At 50.9% G+C, this 26,726-nt stretch overlaps 1 protein-coding gene across 12 annotated transcripts in view; it reads left to right on the top strand.

The window, feature by feature from the left end:
* The window catches only part of INPP4A (inositol polyphosphate-4-phosphatase type I A), a 156,226-nt gene that overhangs the window by 114,657 nt on the left and 14,843 nt on the right, over positions 1–26,726 (top strand). For 8 of the 12 annotated variants that reach the window (XM_049857267.1, XM_049857271.1, XM_049857270.1 and 5 more), the window contains 7 exons: positions 3,370–3,402; positions 8,275–8,447; positions 9,521–9,644; positions 11,012–11,138; positions 11,495–11,635; positions 13,997–14,094; positions 17,807–18,217. In XM_049857267.1, coding sequence (XP_049713224.1) covers positions 3,370–3,402; positions 8,275–8,447; positions 9,521–9,644; positions 11,012–11,138; positions 11,495–11,635; positions 13,997–14,094; positions 17,807–18,069 — 959 coding nt within the window. In that variant the 3' untranslated portion in view covers positions 18,070–18,217. Of the gene's footprint in view, positions 1–3,369; positions 3,403–8,274; positions 8,448–9,520; positions 9,645–11,011; positions 11,139–11,494; positions 11,636–13,996; positions 14,095–17,806; positions 18,218–26,726 lie in introns of those variants that run through there. The other 4 variants (XM_049857275.1, XM_049857273.1, XM_049857277.1 and 1 more) reach the window with 3 other exon arrangements.

The following is a 26,726-nucleotide window of genomic DNA, read 5'->3' as shown; positions in this document are numbered from 1 at the left end:
GGGGGATATGCGCAAATCTGTAATTTTTTCAAGGCCCAAGTGATTCTGATTAGCCAGACAGAAATTTAAGAATCAATTGCCCTGTGTCACTCTACCGGTTTCTGTTAGGTGTAGATGGTCTTGAGATATTTGGGTTAAAACAAAGGGGTTGATGTCTTCAACTTACAGAGGCTTTGAAATTTTCTTTATTATCTACCCCTTTTGCCAGTTCAAGAAGTCATTTCCAGGGATGATTAAAGAGAAAGGGACCACTCGCCACCCCCTTCTTTTTTTTTTTTTTTTATTTAATATATTGTGCTTTAGGTGAAGGTTTAGAGAGCAAAAGAGTTCCCATTCAACAATTTGTACACAGAATGTTCCAAGACAGATTTCGCAGTCCCCCCAGTGTGTCAGTACTCTCCCCATTTCCACCCTGGGTTCCCTGTTACTTTTTGTCCACCTTTCCTACCCCTTCCTGCCTTCTTGTCTTTGTTTTTAGACAGATTTTGCCCTTTTGGTCTCATATAACTGTTCTAAGGAGCTCGTCTCTCTCGGGTGTTATTGTTTATTTTGTAGGCCTGCCTGTTGTTTGGCTGAAAGGTGGCCTCTGGAATGGCTTCAGTTCCATGTTAAAAGGGTGTCTTAGGGCCATAGTCTCGGGAGTTCCTCCAGTTTCTATCAGACCAGTAAGTTTGGTCTTTTCTATGGATTTGGCTTTTGTTCTACATTTTTCTCCCGCTCTGCCTGGGACCCTCTATTGTGATCACAGTCAGAGCAGTCAGTAGTGGTAGCCAGGCACCATCTAGTTCTTCTGTTCTCTGGGTCATGTAGGCTGTGATTCATGGTGTCCATTAGTCCCTTAGACTAATTGCTCCCTTGAGTCTTTGGTTTTATCCATTTACCTTTGTATCAGCCAGGATGAGACCAATGGTTATATCTCAGATGGCCACTTGTAAGCTTTTAAGACTCCAGACATGACTCACTAAAGTAGGATGTAGAGCGTTGTCTTTATGAACTATGTTATGCCAGTTGACATAGATGTCCCTGGCTCTATGGTCCTCACCCTTCAAGCCTGGTAACTTCATTTGCTTCCGTCTAGGAAGTTTCCATGACTGTCTCTGTTGTGTGTTACATTGTCTGTATTATATATGTGCAACATCTACAAATGCGTATGTGGTAGTATCCACAACCCAACCTATGTGTGCAGGTAGGTGTGCTCCCTTGCACCCTCCCACTCCTCTTCAGCATACCTCTCTGCCTGTATAGCCATCTGTTGATTCTTATTTGTTAACACTGTTGTTGTAAGGTTGTCTGTGTTATGGCGATTACTGTGACATACCCCTTTATTGGTGTGTGCCTCTCAGTGCCTTCCTTTGCCTTGGTCCTGTCGTGCTGACTTCCCTCCTATTGTGTATTGTCTTTCCCTTTACCAGCACTGACATGCGTCTTCTTTCTAATTGGTGGTTTTCCCTCCCTCTCCCTCCCCATACCCCTCAAAGAATGTATGTGTGTGTGTGAGAGAGAGACAACTTTTTCTTGATTTTTTTTATAGTAGTGGTCTCATACAATATTTGTTTTTTTGTGGTTGACTTATTTCATTCAGCATAATAATCTCCATGTTCAACCGTGTTATGAGATGTTTCATGGATTCGTTATTGTTCTTTATCGCTTCATAGAATTCCATTGTATGTATATACCAGTTTGTCCATCCATCCATTGATGGCCATTTAGCTTGTTTCCATTCTTTTGCTGTTGTGAGAAGCACTACAGTGAACATGGGAGTGCATATGTCTATTCGTGCTACGGCTCTTATTTCCCTGTTGTATATACCTAGGAGTGGGATTGCTGGGCCATAGGGTATCTCTATTTCTAGATTTTTAAGGAAACACCACACCATCTCCCATAGCAGTTGTACCATTTTACATCCCCACCAGCGGTGTATAAGACTTCCTTACCATTGTGTGTTTTTTATTTTTTTGACTAGTGCCGCTATTGTCAGGGGCTACCCCTTCTTGGTAATTCAGGCTGTAATGCCCTCCCCTCACCTGTACCTGGGGACCACAGAGCACCCTTCTGCCCCAGGAGGAGGCAGTCAGCCAGCAGAGGCTGTAATGTCTTCCCCTGCACCTGTACCTGGGGGCCACAGAGCACCCTTCTGCCCCAGGAGGAGGCAGTCAGCCAGCAGAGGCTGTAATGTCTTCCCCTGCACCTGTACCTGGGGGCCACAGAGCACCCTTCTGCCCCAGGAGGAGGCAGTCAGCCAGCAGAGGCTGTAATGCCTTCCCCTGCACCTGTACCTGGGGGCCATAGAGCACCCTTCTGCTCCAGAAGGAGGCAGTCAGCCAGCAGAGGCTGTAATGCCCTCCCCCTGACCTGTACCCCGGGGGCCACAGAGCACCCTTCTGCCCCAGGAGGAGGCAGTCAGCTGGCAGAGGCTGTAGCAGGAAGTACCTGCGCATTTCAGAAGAACCCCCAAAGGCCTTCTGAGGCCTGGGTTCTCCTTTCTCAGAAGAAGTCTCTGTGAAGCTGATTTTAGCTGTTCTTGGGGTATCTGAAATGATCTCATTTCAATATACTAAAGACATTATCACAGAAAAATTGAAACATAAACTCTTACTCCATCCAAGTGTTTCCTTTTCAAATTTACTTTCTTTCAAGTAACACCCAGTTAACTTAGTTTTGAAGGGAAATGTGAAATTGAAATGATCGTTTTCCAGTCAGCGACTCTGTATAAGTGAGATTAAATTAAAACTGATACTTCCTGAGGGAGCCGGAGGGACATTCTAATCCCAGACTTCCCGTAAATCACAGAAGTTTTGTACTGGCTTTAAACGTTGACTACTGGGGTAGATTTATTTCGCATATGTATTTTGGTTTCATTGCCAGATCTGAAATCTTTGAATCTCAGCAGTGAATCTGTAGCCCAGCTTTCACCAAGGCCTTAGTGAGTCAGGATGGTGGGCTCTGGATTGTGGACTCTCAGTATACTGGTCAGCCTCTCTCGTTACAAGTTTGCTTCTAGATGTCGTGAGCCAACACGGGGCTCGGTCACGTACACTGTCATTTACATGCACGTTTTTTCTGAGGCGTTTATCACGTCCTACTGTGTTAGCGCACTCGTCTTGGAGAGTTTTTGATGTTGCAGTATTAGCAGCATGAATGTTGATACTCTTGAATCAGGCATTGTACCACCAAGAGGGCTCAGCTGTGTTGCAGCAGCCGCGTGCCGTGGCGTAAGTCTCGGTGAAGAGGCAGACAGGCACCCGGGCCTCCTCACTGTGGCTGCGTGACTGCCAACTGCCTGTGTGCCTGCTCTGAGTGTCGAGTTGTTCGTGTTTGAACCACGTTCCTGCTCCTTAACCCTCCGTGTTGCCCTCCATTTCTGTGCAGATGGCAGCCCCCCTCCTGACGAGTCCAGCCCAGGTACGTGCTTTCTGCCCAAGGCTCCTGCAGGTTTCTTTTTAATATTCAGGTAGTGTTGGTAGCTGAGTTATCAAAGGTTGCCTTATGCCTTCTGAGTTAGGAAAATATTTTAGGAAACCTTTCCTTAGTTCTGGTGAGAGACCAGGTGGGATGAGGGAGCTGAAGCAGGCAACCACGTGGATGTTTTTCAATTTCCACACCCTGAAGCCATCTGGCATGATCAATGCCCTCAAGCACAATGGGCTTCCTGACAGGGCCGATTGATTTAGAGAGGTACGTGTTTGTAAATTGTGCTTTCTGCAGTTTTACCTGAACTGTGAACATTACATCAAAGGAGTACCTGTTACGGTCAGATAACATGTATTCGCCCAAATGTTCCACGAAACCACCCAGCATCCTCTCCTCTGAGTCCAGATGTGGCTTTAGAATTCTTACCAGGTGGTGCTGTGGGCCTCAGGTGGAGTTAGCACTGCAAATGGGATCTTTTAGCTATACTTGGATGTAGAAAGGAACCCTGGTGGTGCAGTGGTTAAGAGCTACGGCTGCTAACCAAAAGGTCAGCAGTTTGAATCCACCAGCCCCTCCTTGGAAATCCTATGGGGCAGTTCTATTCTGTCCTTTGGGGTCACTGTGAGTTGGAATCAACTCATTGGCAATGGGTTTGTTTTTTTGGTTGGATGTAGAAATGAGTGTTTATGGCTCTAGTTCAGGGGTCAGGAGTCGGCAAACGTGGCTCCAGGCCAGATCCTGCCTGCCTCCTTTTGTAAATAATGCTTTATCGGAAACCAGTCCTGCCCGTTGTTTCGCATTACCTATGGCAGTTTTTACACTGCAGTGCCAGAGCTGAGCAGTTGTGACAGAGACCCTGTGGCATTCAAAGCTTAAAATATTTTCTGTCTACCCCTTATTAGTGAATTTCTGCTGACCTCTGATCTAGTTCACATTGTGCTTCCTGGATGTGGTTTGTGGTTTTTCCGAGCTGAAAGTGAGCCCCCAGTAATCTGTTCTTTGTTTTTTCTTATACTCCAGAAAACAGCTACAGGATCGGTCTGATCATGAGATCCAGACCGCATAGGAATATAGGCTAGCAGGACGCCGGTTTGTGTCTATAGCGCAGCAAACCAGTGATTGCGGGATTTACCGGATCATTCTTGTCGGTTGTCACCGAATCCTCCTCTGGTCACACAGCACCATTAATTCAGCTCACTGTGGTAGCTCTGGGCAGCGGTCTCCAGAAGCCCGTGTGAAATTGGCCCATCAGTGGGCTCATCTGATTTGGGCCCATCATACTCTCCTAATTTGCTCCTAGCCCCTTCACAGTTTCTCTTTTCCCCCAAAACCAGTGTGACCTTGAGCTTTCAGTGGGTCTCCGGCCCCAACCCCTCAATCCTCAGGGTTACTTAGGACTGGGTCGATCCAGAGATAGTTGATTTTGGTCTCTTCCTCCCTGTTACCTCTCCTGGGGCCGTTCCTTACCCTCCCCCTTTATATCTGACTCTGGACGTCCACCTCCACACACAGCCCAGCGTCTTCAGACTGAGCAGATTCTTCCCTGAGCATTGGTGGTGGTGAAGTTGGGGCCATACCCAGCAGGAAATGGAGTGGTGGTGTCATGGACCTGGACCCTACAAGTTCAGGGGTCTTTTAGACTCTGGCTTGGTTCTCGGAAGTTTGTAGAACGAGTGCCAAGTCTGGTGAGTTCTCAAGCAGCACACAGACAGCACCTGGCCTTGTAGGACTGTCCTTGTTTTATGTCAGCTGTGTCATTTCTAGAAGCAATGGTGGCTTTTCCACAGTTGATGTCAAATGGGCTGTAAATGGCCACCAGCCAGGGGTTCCCCTGGCTTTTCCTGTGGACTTGTATTTACTCTGCTTTAAAACACTTGTGTGTGTATACACAAATGCTTGCACACCACACACACGCATACTTTTTCCCACTCCCTCGCCCTTATTAGTGAGGAAAAAAAAAAAAAAAACAGGGTGTGGCCTTGAAAGAGCCCTTCACGGTTACTTAAAGCATTATGGTCCGTGCACTGGCTGTGAGTCAGCGGATGTTTTCCCTTAGCAACAAGACAGGGAGCTTGCTCCAGAAAGTGAATCAGCGACGTTGTTGAGGACGCTGTTGAGTTGACAGATATTTTTTTTTGGAGCAAGACCTTTTCAGTGCAGGAAGCCAATTGTAAAGCCTTCACCAACCCCAGTATTGCAGCCACCTCTGTTTGACTAGATCCTAGGTAGAAATCTCATTCCTGCTCATGAAATTCATTTTGTTTGGAAATTTTTCTGTTTCTCCTCATATTGACCCAAAATGTGTTATACCCTCCAACTCCTGGCCTCTCCTCAGTACATGCAGCCTGACTTAAGAAGTAACACAGACTTCAAAGTCAGACAGACACGTGTACAAGTGCCAGTTCTTCTTGTGTCTCCGGGGAAGGCACTGTCTCTTAGCTTGTTTCCTTGGCTGCGTTAATAAACCATCTCTGTGGAGAGAAAACAGCCATAAGGTGAAGCCCTAAAAGGCATTGCAGAAATGGTGGTCGACGCTCTTATTGTGCTCTGGAGTCCTTTCCCAGGCAGATAGTAGGCTCATCTCCCGCCCAGGTCCACCTGGCTTTTCCAGGACAAACATCCTAGCGCTTTCTAACCCTTCCTCCCATAACTGAGTTATTCTCATATGAATATTATTTGAAGAGAAGTAGAATCAAAACCCGTTGTACGAAGAGGGCACACTTAGTCAGATAAGACCATTTGTAAATTACAGCATTTTCAGGTTAATTATACGTGCAAATGCATGTTCCTTTAAGAAGCAAATTAAAATTTGGCAACATTTGTTCTAAGAGCACTTACTTCTTCAAAGCAAAACAAACCTGTTGCCATCAAGTCGATTCCAACTCATAGCGACCCCACAGGACCGAGTATAACTGCTGCATAGGTTTCCAGGGAGTGGTTATTGGATCTGAACGGCTGACCTTTTGGTTACCAGCCGAGCTCTTTAGCACTGCGCCACCAGGGCTCCCATTTGCTTCTTAGTGAAAAATAATTCTAACGGCTACCTACCTACCTTTCCCTAAATTGTCTGACTATTAAAGCTTAATTCTCATTTACCCTTTTTGGTAGTTGCTGAATGTCATTAATGTGTATTGAAAAGAGTTCTTCAAAGAAGCGAAAATCCGATCACTGAGGATTTTAGAGGAAGGAGGAGACTTGGCTGTTATGCAGTACAAGCCCCCGGGTTTGTCGAGGAGGACCCTGTGGCTGAGGGGTTGGGGCACTTGCCCCGTCCCTCTCTGCTCAGTGTTTGCAGGGCCTGTGACTCACATTTTCTGCTTCCCAGTCCAGGCTCCTTTGTCACCATGATTTATTTGCTAAGGTCTTTCTGTTGTACACTTTCTAAAATTAAGCTTGCTTTTTTTCCGTTACAAATATAGATTCTTGTCCACATACAACATGCCTGCATATACAGCTAGATTAGTTCCAGTTTTTAAACTGCCACATATACATACTTGAAAATCTGCGTTAACCAACACTGAGTATTAAAAAAAAAGAAAACAAACCCGTTGCCATCGAGTTGATTCCAACTTATAGTCAACCCTATAGGACAGAGTAAAACTGTCCCATAGGGTTTCCAAGGAGTGCGTAGTGGATTTGAACTGCTGACCTTTTGGTTAGCAGCCATAGCTCTTAGCTACTACGCTACCAGAGTTTCCATCCTGTTGCACATTTTAGGTATTTCTCTAAATTTCTCCACAAAGGGCAAACGATACAGTTTGAGAGAGCAGAGCTAAGTTTTCCCTCTCTCTGTTTCTTAGATTTTGTTTGCCTAAGACAGAGTTTGCCTTCTGGTGGCTGCACTGCACATGCGGCCCCCGTGGCCTTCCCCAAGTGCTGCGATGTTGTCTGAGAGCATTCTAGGGTTCGCACCCTCAGTCCCAAGAGGACTCGTGCTGCCCAGCTGCACCCCACCACTTCTCACCATGTTTGGCATGGTGGGCTCACCCGGCGGTGATGTTCAAATGCCTATTTCTGGACTGGTGACCTATTAAAAATGTAACTGACGAGGGCCTGTCTTCTCTCTTCCAAATTGGAAGGGAAAAAGAGTAAAAGCCAAAGATACCTTTCATCCCTAAGCTTCTATTTTTAAAAGTTGTTTTGGTGCAGGGTCAAAGTTTCTTTATATCCTTAAAAGAAAGCTAAGGCAGAAATAGATGCACTAGGCAGGAAGCGGGTGGAGTGTGTGAAAGGGAGGGAGCTCTTTGAGAGCTGAAAACAAGAAACCACATGGAACAGCCTTTCTTCAAGATGTAGACATTGAAAACTTGACACACTTGCACAAAAAGCTAGACAAGGTGGAGCTGGTTCTTTGCTCCAAGAAGGAGAGGGGTCTCTGTGTTAATACCTGGCTGAAGAGAAGCCAGATGACTTTTCTGGGTATCTTCCTCTCCCCAGGGGCAGGAGCGTTGGTGTGTGGTAAGGAGATTAGATCCTGCCAACAGAGTAGCTTTCTTGCCCATTCGTGACTTGCAGAGGCTTTTTTTGTTGTTTTCCTCAAAAAGCATAGTCTTCAGTATTTATGTGTAGGGCCCCCAAGAGTTTCAGAAGACCAGGCACGCATTAGTTGTACCAGAACAAGACTGATGTTTGGTTTACTGGAAAGAGCTTTGGACTAGAAGGCTAGACACCGGGGTTGGTTCCAAGCAGAACTTAGTACCAGTTCTGGGCCAGAGTGTGGGTCAGGCAGAGTTAGAAGGGGTGGAAAGAGGAGGAAGTGGGGAGGCTGGTACAGTGGTTAGGGGAAGTGGGTAACTTGTTAAACTTCCAGAACCTGGTTCTTAAAATCTTTCTTCCTACAATGACGCCTTCCTACGTGCTCAGGTGAATGGAGTGAGGCCCTCTACCCGCTGCTGACCACGCTGACAGACTGTGTGGCCATGATGAGTGACAAGGCCAAGAAGGCGATGGTCTTCCTGCTCATGCAGGACAGCGCTCCCACCATAGCCACGTGCCTGAGCCTGCAGTACCGCCGTGACGTTGTCTTCTGCCAAACCGTAAGCCTGTGGGGTACCATAGGGAAGCCACGAGCACATCCCACCTAATAAAAACAGGCTTTGAGATCCCTTCCCCTCTCCCTTCACATTTAAAAAATATTTTCTCATGCCTGTTTCTTTCAAATTTATTTAATAGAGAAGTCCAGAATTCAACACAGAGGGAGATGATCCACTTAGTGTGTACTTAGGAGAGGCTCCAATTTTACATTTGTTGCTCCTTGAAAAACTTGCACTGATCAAGTGTGCACATGAGCTGATTCTGCACGGAAGAGGGAGGGGAGGTGGGGTTATGGGCCACACCTTTTCTTTTCTGCCACCCTGTTCTTTTTCCTACAAGGGAGGTTAGTGAGGGAAACGTGGATGTTTACTTTCAGTGCGATCTGTTTTCCCATTGGTAAAACAGCAGGATGCCTTAGTTCTGTTGCTCATGTGGAACTCTGTTTTAATGATTTCCATTATCCTGCAGAGAAAGGAAGAGTTTAAATGAATGTAACAAGTTGAGCAGATGCCAGTAATCTAATGAGTAAAGTGAGCAGTGGATCAGGGCCTGGATGGTTCCCTGCAGTCTCTGCCAGCCGTCCTGGGGAGCCTGTTCCATCCCAGATAATGTCTCTCACTGAGGAAGCAGCAGAGAGTGACCATGTTCTCTCTCACTTCTGTTCTTTGTCGTGATTAACTCAGTTTCCACCCAGAGCTGGTATGGAGCTGTGAGTAGAGACCCCTTCACTGTGGAGAATTAATTCTGGGCTTCCAGAAGGTTCCAGCCCAGGAGTAACCCCAGGCGGGTTGGGTCAGAAACTGGGCCAAAATCAAACCCACCTTGGGAGCAATGGGAGCATCAAGCTTGCAATGTTACATTTTCTCCCCCTGCCCTTGGCCCCCAGTGGCCCCAGAGCCCAGGTGCTCCCCAACTCCTCAGCTCTACTGAGGGAAAGGAGGTGCTGCTCCAGCCCATTTTGAGTGGTGGAAGCAGAGAAACAAGGAACCCAAGAGCCTAGGTGTGAACTGACTGCTGTTTGAGGAGGAGATATCCCCCCTTCAGCCGTGTCACCCCCTGTCTCCCCACCGACCAGCTGACCGCTCTCATCTGTGGCTTCATCATCAAGCTGAGGAACTGCCTGCATGATGACGGCTTCCTGCGGCAGCTCTACACCATCGGGCTACTGGCTCAGTTCGAGAGCCTGCTGAGCACCTACGGTGAGACTCACTCCCTGCCCACTTGGGTGCCCCGCTGGAGGGCTGAGCACATATCCTACAGCCACTGGGATTCGGGGATCATGGAGCAGCGATTACATGTGTGATTCTTATCCTTTCTTCCTAAATAATTTTCTGATTATACGTATGATACATGCTCATTAAAACAAATCCCAGCATAGCCCAGATATAGAACATAGACCCAAATGAGAAGTCCTGTCTGATAGTACACACACACAATCTCTTGGTTTTTGTGGTTGCTGTCATTTGTTGATTTTCTGTGTATCCTGAAGGTCTTTCTAGTGGAGGGTGGATGATAATTATTTGACTAATAACTTCCTGCAGGACATTAAAAAAGAAAAAGGCCGTTGCCTTTGAGTCAGTTCCGACTCATAGCCAGGATGGAGTAGAGCTGCCCCATGGGGTTTCCAAGGAGTGGCTGGTGGATTTGAACTGCCGACCTTTTGGTTAGCAGCTGAGCTCTTAACCACTGTTCCACTGGGGCTCCATAGGACATTTGGGCTGTTCTTAAATTTTCCTGTTAAAATCGCGCTGCAGTGACATCTTTGCACATAGTCTTTATGCATTTGTGGGCTTATTTCTGCAACCACCACCGAGTTATGAGAAGGATGGCTGCTGAGTCAAAGGGTCGGGACATTTTAGAATTTGATAGACATTTCCAAACTGCCCTCTGGAAAGGCTTTCTGCCTACCTGTATTGTCTATTTATTTCTTCTGAGAAAACGAAAATGGAGACTTTAAAAGTATTTGTTAATATTTTGGAGCTCTGATGGCACAGTGGTTAAGAGCTTGGCTGCTAACCAAAAGGTCAGTTCAAATCTACCAGCCGCTCCTCGGAAACCCTATGGGGCAGTTCTACTCTGTCCTATAGGAGCGCTCTGAGTCGGAATCGACTTGATGGCAGCGGGTTTTGTGTAATAGAAGGATCTGGCCACTGTAACAGTGTTGCTGCATTTCTTTCCATTTTAAAAAGTGAGTTCTGTCTTCTGAAGTTGCGTCCTTGTCCATATGCCTTACACAGCCCTGTACCAAACAGGGAAAGGGTGTGGGAGTGTGGCCCATGTGTGCGCCTGCTGCATTGTTTACGTGAGGTCAGGATTTCAGTCGCAGCGATTACTCAGGGAGAAGCGAGGCAACCGGCAAAGAGGCTCAGGGAGACCCCGCTGCCTACTTCCCCCCACCATCCCCACGTAGCCACATCTGGATCCCCTGGTCTTCCACCTGTACTGGAATCCGCACACGAGCTGAGTAGGGGCTCTGCTCTCCCTGGGGGCTGAGTGGCAGGTCCCCTCCCCTTGGGGGAGTGGCACGTCCTCCCACCTGACAGCCCTCCCCCTCCTCTGGCTGCAGGTGAGGAGCTGGCGATGCTGGAGGACATGAGCCTTGGGATCATGGACTTGAGGAATGTGACCTTCAAAGTCACCCAGGCCACTTCTAACTCATCAACCGACATGCTGCCTGTCATCACGGGAAACCGGTAAAGGAAGTTCCTAAATTCTCAGCAGCTCAGTGTTCTTCGTTCACGTTTATTACATGCAGTGCACTCCGAATTTTTATTTTGTTCTGTTTCACTCCGTTAAAAGTGCTGGTCGCCACCCTCCAAATTAGCTTCAGTTCCCTCTCAAGGTTCCTGGCCAGCAGTTTGGAGATGGCGGAGCCAGAGGGCCAGCTGTGCCCGCGTGTCGAGGCGTGATCGGGTCCCCCCTCTCGCACGCCTCCTCCCCGTCTCTTCCAGCATCTCGGGCCTGACCCGCTCAGGCAGGTCCCCGGGCTGGATGACTGGCTACTCCCTGCTCCACCACCCTCCTCTTCCTCTCTCCCACCGTTTTCCAGCGATGGGTTCAACGTGCGGATCCCCCTGCCCGGCTCGCTGTTTGACTCCCTGCCCCGGGAAATCCAGAGCGGCATGCTGCTACGGGTGCAGCCCGTCCTCTTCAACGTGGGCATCAACGAGCAGCAGACGCTGGCCGAGAGGTGCGTGCCGCCAGGCCCTGGGCTGGGGCCGCCACGGGCTGGACGTAGGAGGAGCGTTCACCTCCTGGCGCTCCGAGTGCTCGACGGGTGCGGTCACCCTGCCTTCCTTCAGCCAGCACTTCCACCACTGCTGGGTGCTGGCACCGTCTTCTGTGCCGGGGGTACAAGATGCGCCACACGTGGTCTCTGTCCTCAGGAGACTCGGGCTCATGGGTCATAAAGACAGCAGTGTGGATGCAGTCATGAAGACACATGCAGGGAGTCACGGGACCCCAGAGTAAGGGCATCTGATGAGGTCTGAGAGGGCCTGTGAAGGCTTCCTGGAGGAGGTGATGGCTGAAATGGCTGTTAAGTGGCAAGTAGGAGCTGGTCAGATGGAGAGGGGAGGAGAGCATGGGCACCCAGGCGTGGCGGATGGAGGCATCAGGTTCACAGCTGGGATGAGCGGTGGTGAGGGTTGACAGGCCTGTGTGCTGGCCGAGAATTGTGCTCCATGCCAGCGGCTATGCCTCTCAATCGCTCCTCCAGAATCACTTGGCCAGGCAGCAAAGAGGAGTCCTGTGTACTTGGTGTGTACACGCGTGTGCATGTGTGTGCAGTGTGCAATTAGCAGTACGTCACGTTTCTTGCTTCATCTTTTCCCTTCGTGTGGTATGTGTATTTCAGTATAAAAACATACCTTAAAGTACTGCCTATTAAATGGGCCCACCACATAGCACGCCATGTTTCTGCTGGCCCGTTAAACCCTGGCGTGTGTCCATATTACCTCCACTTAGGAAATACCAGCATGGCTGGAGGGAGACGTGCAAGCACTTTTAGCAAGGCAGGAGGCAATCAGGTTTGCATTTTAAGCCAATTATTTTGCTGGCCACATGCCGGAAGGACGTGAGGGTGTGTGTGGTGAAAAGGTTGGGAAGAGTCCAGGTCTGAGGCAGAGCTGGATCAGCTAGTATAGGTGGAGGAGGAATATCTGGAGCCCTATTTGCGTGGAAATGGGAGGGTTTGTCTTCAGGTGGGCCAGGTGTGAGACAGTGAGGGGAGTAGACAGGCCCCCACCTCTGGAGTAGTGAGTCAGTGGGTGAAGGTGCCCCCCTCCCCCAGCTAAAGAACCAGGAAGGGGGTCATGTGAGGTCCCAGTGCCTCTGGACAACCAGGTAAGGGAGGAAGCACATGCTGGATGTAGGAAATGGAGGTTGTAGTTGAGGTGTGTAGATGTGGAGCCCACTGGCAACAAGGCGACAGGAATCACGTAGAGGAAGACAGGGTGTGGGCTATGGGTACACAGAAGCAGAGGCATCTGAGCTGTGAGCAGAGTTAGAGGGCCCCACCTCAGGAAGAGCGGTGGCTTCGTGGGAGCCGGCAGGGAAGTATCCTGGGGGAGGGGATGGCATTTGCTGCACCTGCAGCTGTTGATCCTGATGGTCTTTGCAAGAGCAGCTTCTGGAAATGGTTGAAGCAGGGCCAGCCTGCAGTGGGCAGCCGGGTGAGCGAGGAGAAGATGTGGCGATGAGAACCGGTAGGACTTGGGAGGTAGCCGGTGACGAGGCTGGTGTCCAGAGGTCATTCAGCAGGGAGGTGGTGGAGCTGGACTTGGTATCCAGGTCTTGGAACTGCAGAGCCTGCTTTTATCAACAGCCACCCTAGCCGGCCCTCGCAGGGGGCGCTCTGCTACCCCAGCCCCTGCGCACTTGGCACGTACTCGCTGCTGCTGCTGCGTGCCGCAGGGCCCACAGGGGAGCCTCCACTCCTGCCAGGCCTCACCAGGGACATGGGAAGGAGTGAGCCAGTGCCTCATGGGCAGGCAAGGGACGCAGTGTGTGCATTTGGCAGACAGAGTGACTTCAGATTCAAATCCAGGCCTGGGTTCTCACTCCCCGCCATGACCCCAGTGCCCACCCCTCCCCTGAGCTGCCACTGAGAAGGGAGGACACTTGGGGACTGCAGGCCGACAGCTGAGAGAGGGTGTTAAGGTGCTGCACAGGTACAGGGCCTTTCAGTCCTGGGTCTGGCACAGATCAGGTTCTGGTACAAATGATACATGGTTCCTGCCAAGGAAGTGCGTTTAACTTGTCGCCAACACAGTAGAGATGGCTTCGAGTTTTCTGAAGGAGGGTAGTAAATGCTCAGTGAATCTTTGAGAGAACCAGTCTTGTTAACCCATTGCTGTTGAGTAGTGACCCTATAGGACAGGATAGAACTGCCCCATAAGGTTTCCAAGGAGCAGCTGGTGGATTCAAACTGCTGACCTTTTCGTTAGCAGCCATAGCACTTAACCTCAGTATCGTTAGCTTTATGCAATTATGTTCGCGTTAGAAGAAAGCAGCGTTAGCCAACTAACAGTGTCCCCCCTCACCTCCAAAGGTTTGGTGACACGTCTTTACAGGAAGTCATCAACGTGGAGAGTCTGGTGCGGCTAAATTCCTACTTTGAGCAGTTTAAGGAAGTTTTGCCTGAGGATTGTAAGTATTTTTTCACTCACGGTAGGTCTCACCTGGCTGTTTTGTTGTCACTTGGGGTGCCTGTGAGTCCTTCTGCCTCACAGACAGTCTGCTTACTAACCTGGAGGCTGCCCAGGTTCACTCCTGCTTTGTGCGTATGCTATGTTGCTTCCTTGTCCCTGCCTCCACCAGGCTGGCAGTCAGGCCTCCTCTGCCTGGTGTGAGTCTTCTACCCTGAGATGCTCCCAGCGCCCACCAGGCAGCCAGTCAGGCCCCTTCTGCCTGGTGTGGGTCCCCCACCCTGAGACATTTGCCTTGTGTCTGCAGCCCTCGCCGGTCTTTCTTCTGCCCAGCACTCTTCTAGCTCATGTCGCGTGCTGCTGTGTCACATACGTAGTCGTTGATGTTCATCAGTACACCCAATGACACGCATTGCACCTCTGCTGGGTACGACATGTGGCTCACAGAGGCAGGACCCCCAACTTGGCCTGAGAGGTCGGCTTGTCCCCTGTTGGGTGTGAGCTCCAGGCGTCTTCCTCCCTGAGGCTGAGAGAGTTACAATATTTGCTTACTTACTACTGGATGTTTTGGGACAAGTGGTCCCTGTCCACACGTCTCCCAGAGACGGCGGAGAGGTGGCAGCAGCAGCCCCACCCTGACACACAACCTGCCATGCCCCGCCTGGTAAGATGCCACAGCGTGGGCTCTGGCAGCAGATGGTGCCGGGGCTGCTCTCAGGACTGGAACGAGGAGCCCAGCAGCTGCACAGCACCATTTTAGATGTGGCGTTCTCCCTAGTTCAACCCAGTAAATATTTACTGAGCACCTGCTGTGTGTAAGGGACTGCAGGGGACACAGTCATGATGGAGACTCAGACCCTGTGGTGGACGAGCTCCTGGGCCAGCAGAGGACACAGCTGAGTCTACAGAGAGCTTCCTACCTCTCTGCTCCAGGCTCAGGAGCCCTCGTGGCTCAGCAGTTAAGCACTTGGCTGCTAACCGAAAGGTCAGTGGTTTGAACCTACCAGTGGTTCTGCCGGAGAAAAGACCTGGCGATCTGTGGGTTGCAGTTGGAATCAACTCAGTAGCAATGGGTTTGAATGGGGTTTATGAGTTGGAGTCGACTCGACATATACAATGACAACATGCTAGTCACGCCCCCCCTCCCCCCCACTAGGGCCCCTCAGAGGTGAATAAGGCAAAATCTGTTTGCTGTCCGGTCAGTTCTGACTTATAGAGACCCCACGTGTTTCAGAGTTGAGCTGTTCCATGGAGTTTTCAATGGCTGTACTGTTATAGAAGTGGATTGCCAGACCTTTCTTTCACAGTGCCTCTGGGTGGATTCGTAGTGCCACCCTTTTGGTTTATAGCCGAGTGCATACTCTGTGCCACCCAGGGACCTGAACAAGTCAGAATCCGCCTTTGAGTCACGCCGTTGTGCTCTGAGGCGGGGTTCCAAGGAGGGAAATTCACATTTGCTGGGAAGACGTGGCGGGTAAGGTAGACCTTGGAGTGTGGTGAACATTTGTAGATCGCTGATGTGCCAGACACTGTGCTGAGTTCTTTACCAGCGTTACTGCCCTGGAGCCCCAGTGAGACAGGAGTACTCTTCTCCTGCAAATGAAGGAGGCAAGCACAGAGCTGGGCCTCCAGGGGCCTGGAGGAGACTTGGGGTGGGTGCAGTCGGAACCTTTGAGACTGTAGCTGGAAGTCACTGGGGAGCCTTAAAAATGCTGGGCCTGTTCCCTCCCCGCCCCAGAGTCTGGTGGGTCAGGCCTGGGCATTGGGATTTTTAGAAACCCCCAAGGTGATGCTGTGCAGCTGGGGTTGAAACGAAGACATTGAGAGAGAAGGGCTCTCCGAGGACCCAGGAAGGTCACCGGGTCACATGGGTTCTTGTGGACCCAGTCATTGAGATGCCGCGTTCTTTGGCAGTGACAATAACCAAAAAACCAAACCAAACCCACTGCCATTGAGTCGATTCCAACTGATAGTGACCCTACAGGACAAAGTAGAACTGCCCCATAGAGTTTCCAAGGAGCGCCTGGCAGATTTGAACTGCCGACCTTTTGGTTAGCAGCTGTAGCTCTTAACCACTGTACCACCAGGGTTTCCAGCAGTGGTAATAGTAGACAGTAATGGATTTATGGAGTCCTCGAGGTGCCCGGGCCTGGTTAAAGTAGACTAGTAAAGGCCAAGGAAGGGGCGGGGTCTACGTTAATGACACAGTAAAGGTGTGGACACGTCCAGGGCGGAGCCAGGAGGACTGGGCTTGATCCAGGAAGCTGGGGGTGGAGTAGGGTGGGGCAGTGTCCATTTATCCTTTAGCCCCAGAAGAATTGCAGGTCTGTGAGGCTGGAAAGATGGAGACCATCAAGGTGACTACCTCTGAGGTGATTCCAGCTCATAGTGACCCTTTAGGACAGAGTAGAACTGCCTCATGGGGTCTCCAAGGCTGCGATCTTTATACGACTAGACTGCCATGTCTTTCTCCCACGGAGCGGCTGGTGGGTTCAAACCACTGACCTTTTGGTTAGCAGTCGAGTGCTTAATCACTGAGCCACCAGGGCCCCTTCCAGCAAGCTGAGTGCCCCCTGAATCTCTCCATTCATCCATCAGCAGGAATGCAGGGGAGGCCAAAGAGCAGCTGAAGTTGACCCTGGGAAGTAAGCTCATGCCGTTTCCTCCAGGAGGTTGAATGCCCCGGCCTGGCTCCCACAGCCTTCACCACAGACTGAGCCCCTCATAGGCAGGAGCCTTCCTTCCGCGTCTGTCTGCCCATCCCCTGGGCAGCATGGCCTGGCACATATCAGGAACGTGACACAATTAGACAGCGTAGGGCCTTGTAATCACAGGGTGGGGATGCGGCGGAGGCTGTACATGCAGCTGGATCCCAAAATGCCACGCATTTGGTTTTGATTTTCAGGTACATACATTCAAAAATACATTCGGCTATTTCCTTTAGACATGACCTTGAAGCTCTTTCCTACGTCCTTGAAAGATAGTTGTGTGGAAATCTCATAGTGTCTTCAAGAGTGCTTGTCTCTTCTTTGGTTTTGTCCTGGATTTCTTCGGTGAGACAGTCTGAGTAATCTCCAGGTTCATGGTGCCCTGGAAGCGCCTGGAGACTATCTTGGTAGGGGAGGGAAGCTGCTGGAATAGTGGAAAGAAGCCTTCAGGAGTCATTCAGAATTGTGCTTCTTCAAGTGTGGCCCAGCTCCCACAGTGAGGGGGCTGCACCTCTCAGATTTCTCAAGGGCTTCCAGGCTCCCCCGACAATGGAGACCTGTCACCTTAAGCAGCCCATCCTCACCGGGGACCTGCCACCCTAAGCAGCCCACCCTCACCCAGGAGGTTCTGAGAAGCTGATGTATCGACCTCTGCTCACTGAGAGGAGCGGGGGAGGTGTGGGTGTTTTCAAAATGCTACCTGGGTAATTTGGCCTCAGCTCCCCAGCCCCCCAGTAGAGCTGAAGGGAGATGAAGGTATTGCTGTTTGAAGGTGTAACTGGATGGCTGCAGAAGAAATTGGACATGTTAGCCATGTCCAATCCCTAAACACACCCCTGCCTTCTTAAATCATGCAAAATTCCAGCCTCTGCTGCCATTGTACGGTGTATGTAGTTAGTCCGGTGTACGTGCAGTGTGCAGCGGCTGCTGGCTTGGGCTCCGGCCCTCAGGGTGTGCCGTTTCCAGGCACAGCCTCCATGCCCATGGACTTGGCTTCTCTTTCAGGTCTACCTCGATCTCGGAGTCAGACGTGCCTGCCCGAGCTGCTGCGCTTTCTGGGCCAGAACGTACACGCCAGGAAGAATAAGAACGTTGACATCCTCTGGCAAGCGGCTGAGGTACTCGCTAACAGGGAAAAGAATGTTGTCGCACCTGCTACCAACATTACAGTAATGACAAATGAAAACCTAAGTCTTGAGTGGAGGGGAGCAAATTTCTCCATATGGACACAAAAGAAAGTCACTGAATCAAAAAAGTTTATGTTCTAAAACTTTGTAAGATACTGAAAACTGCCTGTGTGCTCATTACTTTAAGGCTGCCTGAATTCTGATAAACGTGACATAGGTGTATCCCCTGGGGCGTTTAATAGCCAGGCTAGCGACAGCTGTCACCTCTATTCTGATAAACGTGACATAGGTGTATCCCCTGGGGCGTTTAATAGCCAGGCTAGCGACAGCTGTCACCTCTATTCTGACAAACGTGACATAGGTGTATCCCCTGGGGCGTTTAATAGCCAGGCTAGCGACAGCTGTCACCTCTATTCTGATAAACGTGACATAGGTGTATCCCCTGGGGCGTTTGATAGCCAGGCTAACGACAGCTGTCACCTCTATTCTGATAAACGTGACATAGGTGTATCCCCTGGGGCGTTTGATAGCCAGGCTAACGACAGCTGTCACCTCTATTCTGATAAACGTGACATAGGTGTATCCCCTGGGGCGTTTAACAGCCAGGCTAGCGACAGCTGTCACCTCTATTCTGATAAACGTGACATAGGTGTATCCCCTGGGGCGTTTAACAGCCAGGCTAGCGACAGCTGTCACCTCTATTCTGATAAACGTGACATAGGTGTATCCCCTGGGGCGTTTGATAGCCAGGCTAACGACAGCTGTCACCTCTATTCTGATAAACGTGACATAGGTGTCTCCCCTGGGGCGTTTGATAGCCAGGCTAACGACAGCTGTCACCTCTATTCTGATAAACGTGACATAGGTGTATCCCCTGGGGCGTTTGATAGCCAGGCTAGCGACAGCTGTCACCTCTATTCTGATAAACGTGACATAGGTGTATCCCCTGGGGCGTTTAATAGCCAGGCTAGCGACAGCTGTCACCTCTATTCTGATAAACGTGACATAGGTGTATCCCCTGGGGCGTTTGATAGCCAGGCTGATGACACCTGTCACCTCTATTCTGATAAACGTGACATAGGTGTATCCCCTGGGGCGTTTGATAGCCAGGCTAGCGACAGCTGTCACCTCTATTCTGATAAACGTGACATAGGTGTATCGCCTGGGGCGTTTAATAGCCAGGCTAGCGACAGCTGTCACCTCTATTCTGATAAACGTGACATAGGTGTATCCCCTGGGGCGTTTGATAGCCAGGCTAGCGACAGCTGTCACCTCTATTCTGATAAACGTGACATAGGTGTCTCCCCTGGGGCGTTTGACAGCCAGGCTAGCGACAGCTGTCACCTCTATTCTGATAAACGTGACATAGGTGTCTCCCCTGGGGCGTTTGACAGCCAGGCTAGCGACAGCTGTCACCTCTATTCTGATAAACGTGACATAGGTGTCTCCCCTGGGGCGTTTGACAGCCAGGCTAGCGACAGCTGTCACCTCTATTCTGATAAACGTGACATAGGTGTCTCCCCTGGGGCGTTTGACAGCCAGGCTAGCGACAGCTGTCACCTCTATTCTGATAAACGTGACATAGGTGTCTCCCCTGGGGCGTTTGACAGCCAGGCTAGCGACAGCTGTCACCTCTATTCTGATAAACATGACATAGGTGTATCCCCTGGGGCGTTTGATAGCCAGGCTAGCGACAGCTGTCACCTCTATTCTGATAATCGTGACATAGGTGTATCCCCTGGGGCGTTTGACAGCCAGGCTAGCGACAGCTGTCACCTCTATTCTGATAAACGTGACATAGGTGTCTCCCCTGGGGCGTTTAACAGCCAGGCTAGCGACAGCTGTCACCTCTATTCTGATAAACGTGACATAGGTGTATCCCCTGGGGCGTTTGACAGCCAGGCTAGCGACAGCTGTCACCTCTATTCTGATAAACGTGACATAGGTGTATCCCCTGGGGCGTTTAACAGCCAGGCTAGCGACAGCTGTCACCTCTATTCTGATAAACGTGACATAGGTGTCTCCCCTGGGGCGTTTGACAGCCAGGCTAGCGACAGCTGTCACCTCTATTCTGATAAACGTGACATAGGTGTATCCCCTGGGGCGTTTGATAGCCAGGCTGATGACACCTGTCACCTCTATTCTGATAAACGTGACATAGGTGTATCCCCTGGGGCGTTTGATAGCCAGGCTAGCGACAGCTGTCACCTCTATTCTGATAAACGTGACATAGGTGTATCGCCTGGGGCGTTTAATAGCCAGGCTAGCGACAGCTGTCACCTCTATTCTGATAAACGTGACATAGGTGTATCCCCTGGGGCGTTTGATAGCCAGGCTAGCGACAGCTGTCACCTCTATTCTGATAAACGTGACATAGGTGTCTCCCCTGGGGCGTTTGACAGCCAGGCTAGCGACAGCTGTCACCTCTATTCTGATAAACGTGACATAGGTGTCTCCCCTGGGGCGTTTGACAGCCAGGCTAGCGACAGCTGTCACCTCTATTCTGATAAACGTGACATAGGTGTCTCCCCTGGGGCGTTTGACAGCCAGGCTAGCGACAGCTGTCACCTCTATTCTGATAAACGTGACATAGGTGTCTCCCCTGGGGCGTTTGACAGCCAGGCTAGCGACAGCTGTCACCTCTATTCTGATAAACGTGACATAGGTGTCTCCCCTGGGGCGTTTGACAGCCAGGCTAGCGACAGCTGTCACCTCTATTCTGATAAACATGACATAGGTGTATCCCCTGGGGCGTTTGATAGCCAGGCTAGCGACAGCTGTCACCTCTATTCTGATAATCGTGACATAGGTGTATCCCCTGGGGCGTTTGACAGCCAGGCTAGCGACAGCTGTCACCTCTATTCTGATAAACGTGACATAGGTGTCTCCCCTGGGGCGTTTAACAGCCAGGCTAGCGACAGCTGTCACCTCTATTCTGATAAACGTGACATAGGTGTCTCCCCTGGGGCGTTTGACAGCCAGGCTAGCGACAGCTGTCACCTCTATTCTGATAAACGTGACATAGGTGTATCCCCTGGGGCGTTTAACAGCCAGGCTAGCGACAGCTGTCACCTCTATTCTGATAAACGTGACATAGGTGTCTCCCCTGGGGCGTTTGACAGCCAGGCTAGCGACAGCTGTCACCTCTATTCTGATAAACGTGACATAGGTGTCTCCCCTGGGGCGTTTGACAGCCAGGCTAGCGACAGCTGTCACCTCTATTCTGATAAACGTGACATAGGTGTCTCCCCTGGGGCGTTTAACAGCCAGGCTAGCGACAGCTGTCACCTCTATTCTGATAAACGTGACATAGGTGTCTCCCCTGGGGCGTTTGACAGCCAGGCTAGCGACAGCTGTCACCTCTATTCTGATAAATGTGACATAGGTGTCTCCCCTGGGGCGTTTGACAGCCAGGCTAGCGACAGCTGTCACCTCTATTCTGATAAACGTGACATAGGTGTATCCCCTGGGGCGTTTAACAGCCAGGCTAGCGACAGCTGTCACCTCTATTCTGATAAACGTGACATAGGTGTATCCCCTGGGGCGTTTGATAGCCAGGCTAGCGACAGCTGTCACCTCTATTCTGATAAACGTGACATAGGTGTATCCCCTGGGGCGTTTAATAGCCAGGCTAGCGACAGCTGTCACCTCTATTCTGATAAACGTGACATAGGTGTCTCCCCTGGGGCGTTTAACAGCCAGGCTAGCGACAGCTGTCACCTCTATTCTGATAAACGTGACATAGGTGTATCCCCTGGGGCGTTTGACAGCCAGGCTAGCGACAGCTGTCACCTCTATTCTGATAAACGTGACATAGGTGTATCCCCTGGGGCGTTTGACAGCCAGGCTAGCGACAGCTGTCACCTCTATTCTGATAAACGTGACATAGGTGTATCCCCTGGGGCGTTTGACAGCCAGGCTAGCGACAGCTGTCACCTCTATTGTGATAAACGTGACATAGGTGTCTCCCCTGGGGCGTTTGACAGCCAGGCTAGCGACAGCTGTCACCTCTATTCTGATAAACGTGACATAGGTGTCTCCCCTGGGGCGTTTGACAGCCAGGCTAGCGACAGCTGTCACCTCTATTCTGATAAACGTGACATAGGTGTCTCCCCTGGGGCGTTTGACAGCCAGGCTAGCGACAGCTGTCACCTCTATTCTGATAAACGTGACATAGGTGTCTCCCCTGGGGCGTTTGACAGCCAGGCTAGCGACAGCTGTCACCTCTATTCTGATAAACGTGACATAGGTGTCTCCCCTGGGGCGTTTGACAGCCAGGCTAGCGACAGCTGTCACCTCTATTCTGATAAACGTGACATAGGTGTCTCCCCTGGGGCGTTTAACAGCCAGGCTAGCGACAGCTGTCACCTCTATTCTGATAAACGTGACATAGGTGTCTCCCCAGGGGCGTTTGACAGCCAGGCTAGCGACAGCTGTCACCTCTATTCTGATAAACGTGACATAGGTGTCTCCCCTGGGGCGTTTGACAGCCAGGCTAGCGACAGCTGTCACCTCTATTCTGATAACCGTGACATAGGTGTATCCCCTGGGGCGTTTAACAGCCAGGCTAGCGACAGCTGTCACCTCTATTCTGATAAACGTGACATAGGTGTATCCCCTGGGGCGTTTAACAGCCAGGCTAGCGACAGCTGTCACCTCTATTCTGATAAACGTGACATAGGAGTATCCCCTGGGGCGTTTAACAGCCAGGCTAGCGACAGCTGTCACCTCTATTCTGATAAACGTGACATAGGTGTCTCCCCTGGGGCGTTTAACAGCCAGGCTAGCGACAGCTGTCACCTCTATTCTGATAAACGTGACATAGGTGTCTCCCCTGGGGCGTTTAACAGCCAGGCTAGCGACAGCTGTCACCTCTATTCTGATAAACGTGACATAGGTGTATCCCCTGGGGCGTTTAACAGCCAGGCTTGCGACAGCTGTCACCTCTATTCTGATAAACGTGACATAGGTGTATCCCCTGGGGCGTTTAACAGCCAGGCTAACGACAGCTGTCACCTCTATTCTGATAAACGTGACATAGGTGTATCCCCTGGGGCGTTTGACAGCCAGGCTAGCGACAGCTGTCACCTCTATTCTGATAAACGTGACATAGGTGTCTCCCCTGGGGCGTTTGACAGCCAGGCTAGCGACAGCTGTCACCTCTATTCTGATAAACGTGACATAGGTGTCTCCCCTGGGGCGTTTGACAGCCAGGCTAGCGACAGCTGTCACCTCTATTCTGATAAACGTGACATAGGTGTCTCCCCTGGGGCGTTTGACAGCCAGGCTAACGACAGCTGTCACCTCTATTCTGATAAACGTGACATAGGTGTCTCCCCTGGGGCGTTTGACAGCCAGGCTAGCGACAGCTGTCACCTCTATTCTGATAAACGTGACATAGGTGTCTCCCCTGGGGCGTTTGACAGCCAGGCTAGCGACAGCTGTCACCTCTATTCTGATAAACGTGACATAGGTGTATCCCCTGGGGCGTTTGACAGCCGGGCTAGCGACAGCTGTCACCTCTCTTCTGATAAACGTGACATAGGTGTCTCCCCTCGGGCGTTTGACAGCCGGGCTAGCGACAGCTGTCACCTCTACTCTGATAAACGTGACATAGGTGTATCCCCTGGGGCGTTTGACAGCCAGGCTAGCGACAGCTGTCACCTCTATTCTGATAAACGTGACATAGGTGTCTCCCCTGGGGCGTTTAACAGCCAGGCTAGCGACAGCTGTCACCTCTATTCTGATAAACGTGACATAGGTGTATCCCCTGGGGCGTTTGACAGCCAGGCTAACGACAGCTGTCACCTCTATTCTGATAAACGTGACATAGGTGTATCCCCTGGGGCGTTTGACAGCCAGGCTAGCGACAGCTGTCACCTCTATTCTGATAAACGTGACATAGGTGTATCCCCTGGGGCGTTTAACAGCCAGGCTAGCGACAGCTGTCACCTCTATTCTGATAAACGTGACATAGGTATCTCCCCTGGGGCGTTTGACAGCCAGGCTAGCGACAGCTGTCACCTCTATTCTGATAAACGTGACATAGGTGTCTCCCCTGGGGCGTTTAACAGCCAGGCTAGCGACAGCTGTCACCTCTATTCTGATAAACGTGACATAGGTGTCTCCCCTGGGGCGTTTGACAGCCAGGCTAGCGACAGCTGTCACCTCTATTCTGATAAACGTGACATAGGTGTATCCCCTGGGGCGTTTAACAGCCAGGCTAGCGACAGCTGTCACCTCTATTCTGATAAACGTGACATAGGTGTATCCCCTGGGGCGTTTAACAGCCAGGCTAGCGACAGCTGTCACCTCTATTCTGATAACCGTGACATAGGTGTATCCCCTGGGGCGTTTAACAGCCAGGCTAGCGACAGCTGTCACCTCTATTCTGATAAACGTGACATAGGTGTATCCCCTGGGGCGTTTAACAGCCAGGCTAGCGACAGCTGTCACCTCTATTCTGATAAACGTGACATAGGTATCTCCCCTGGGGCGTTTGACAGCCAGGCTAGCGACAGCTGTCACCTCTATTCTGATAAACGTGACATAGGTGTCTCCCCTGGGGCGTTTGACAGCCAGGCTAGCGACAGCTGTCACCTCTATTCTGATAAACGTGACATAGGTGTCTCCCCTGGGGCGTTTGACAGCCAGGCTAGCGACAGCTGTCACCTCTATTCTGATAAACGTGACATAGGTGTATCCCCTGGGGCGTTTAACAGCCAGGCTAGCGACAGCTGTCACCTCTATTCCGATAAACGTGACATAGGTGTATCCCCTGGGGCGTTTAACAGCCAGGCTAGCGACAGCTGTCACCTCTATTCTGATAAACGTGACATAGGTGTATCCCCTGGGGCGTTTGACAGCCAGGCTAGCGACAGCTGTCACCTCTATTCTGATAAACGTGACATAGGTATCTCCCCTGGGGCGTTTGACGGCCAGGCTAGCGACAGCTGTCACCTCTATTCTGATAAACGTGACATAGGTGTCTCCCCTGGGGCGTTTGACGGCCAGGCTAGCGACAGCTGTCACCTCTATTCTGATAAACGTGACATAGGTGTCTCCCCTGGGGCGTTTGACAGCCAGGCTAGCGACAGCTGTCACCTCTATTCTGATAAACGTGACATAGGTGTCTCCCCTGGGGCGTTTGACAGCCAGGCTAGCGACAGCTGTCACCTCTATTCTGATAAACGTGACATAGGTGTCTCCCCTGGGGCGTTTGACAGCCAGGCTAGCGACAGCTGTCACCTCTATTCTGATAAACGTGACATAGGTGTCTCCCCTGGGGCGTTTGACAGCCAGGCTAGCGACAGCTGTCACCTCTATTCTGATAAACGTGACATAGGTGTATCCCCTGGGGCGTTTAACAGCCAGGCTAGCGACAGCTGTCACCTCTATTCTGATAAACGTGACATAGGTGTATCCCCTGGGGCGTTTAACAGCCAGGCTAGCGACAGCTGTCACCTCTATTCTGATAAACGTGACATAGGTGTATCCCCTGGAGCGTTTAACAGCCAGGCTAGCGACAGCTGTCACCTCTAGAAGCCTCCACAGTAAACCAGTTGCCGTCTTGTCAGCTCTAACTCTCGGCAGCCCCTGCTGTGTCAGAGTAGAACTGTGTTCCACAGGGTTTTCTGTGGCTGGTTTTTTAGAAGCGGATCGCCAGGCTTTTCTTCCGAGATGCCTCTGGGTGGCCTTGAACTTCTAACCGTTTGGTTAGCAGCCGAGCACTTTAACCATTTGCACCACTCAGGGACTCCACCGTAGACACCAGCTAGAATTCACTGCCTACTGAGTCTTAATAGAATTAAAGGAAGAGCTGGATGACCTTTCTAACCTTTTTAAACATTATTTTGTATGTTGCGGTTCTGATTTCCTTATTTCCCCCAAGTTCTTCTTCTTCAGATAGTTTCTCATAAGCTTAGCAGTTGAGTTACAAGTCAGTGCTTTGAGACTGGCTAGCAGAATGGTTTCGTAGCCAGTCACTGTCTCACCACTTTGAGAGGAATGGGCCTGACCCACCTGCCCAGCACTGAACTCTCACAGGTACGCTTGGGGGCGTCAGTCGCCCCAAAATGGCGTCCCAGCTCCCTGCCTGGGCCTGAGGAGAGGGGTAGACGTGTCCTCTGCCCCCTCGCGGGCTGGGGCCCCAGGAAGGAGCTGGCCACAGGCATGGCGGAGCTGAGGAGGGGTTTGGGAAGGCCATCCCCTAATGCTCCTTCTAATGCCTCACCACCCTTCGTGTCTGGAGAGTTCCTTTCAGACCTGAGCCTCTCCCACCACAGCTCATGGTCTCAGTAGTCAAGTGCTTCACAGCCGTTTCTGGCTGTTATTAGAGCCTGTATTTTAGGGCCTGTCTCCACGAGGTCCCCTTTTTCAATGTGCTCCACGTTGGGTGTTTGTTAACAGCTGTGGCTGCTGACATCCTTTTGTTCAGTTAAGTTTTAAATTAACTCTGTTCACCCACCCTTTCAAGTGCCCCAGCTGGTAACTCTCCTTACCAAAGATGTGGGATGAGTCAGTCTGAGGAGTGCCCCCTCTGTGCTCAGCAACCCTTTTCAGTTTTTGAATTAGAACAAAGTTTGAAACACCAAGTGACAGAAAACTCAACAGGTTCCACCAGCCTTGTTTTTTCAGATATCCTCTTCATTCTGTGGCCTCATCTGGCATTGCTTGTTCAGGCCAGAAGCAGACAAATAGGGTGTCGGGCAGGGCACGTACCTGCTGAGGGGCCTCAGTGGTGGGAACTCAGGGCTGCACGGTCTGCAGGCAGAGGGGCCACTCTCCTTCTTTTGATG

Source organism: Elephas maximus, chromosome 17, assembly GCF_024166365.1.
Source record: "Elephas maximus indicus isolate mEleMax1 chromosome 17, mEleMax1 primary haplotype, whole genome shotgun sequence".
Taxonomy (NCBI): Eukaryota; Metazoa; Chordata; class Mammalia; order Proboscidea; family Elephantidae; genus Elephas; species Elephas maximus.
This window is presented reverse-complemented; position numbering and strand designations above follow the sequence as displayed.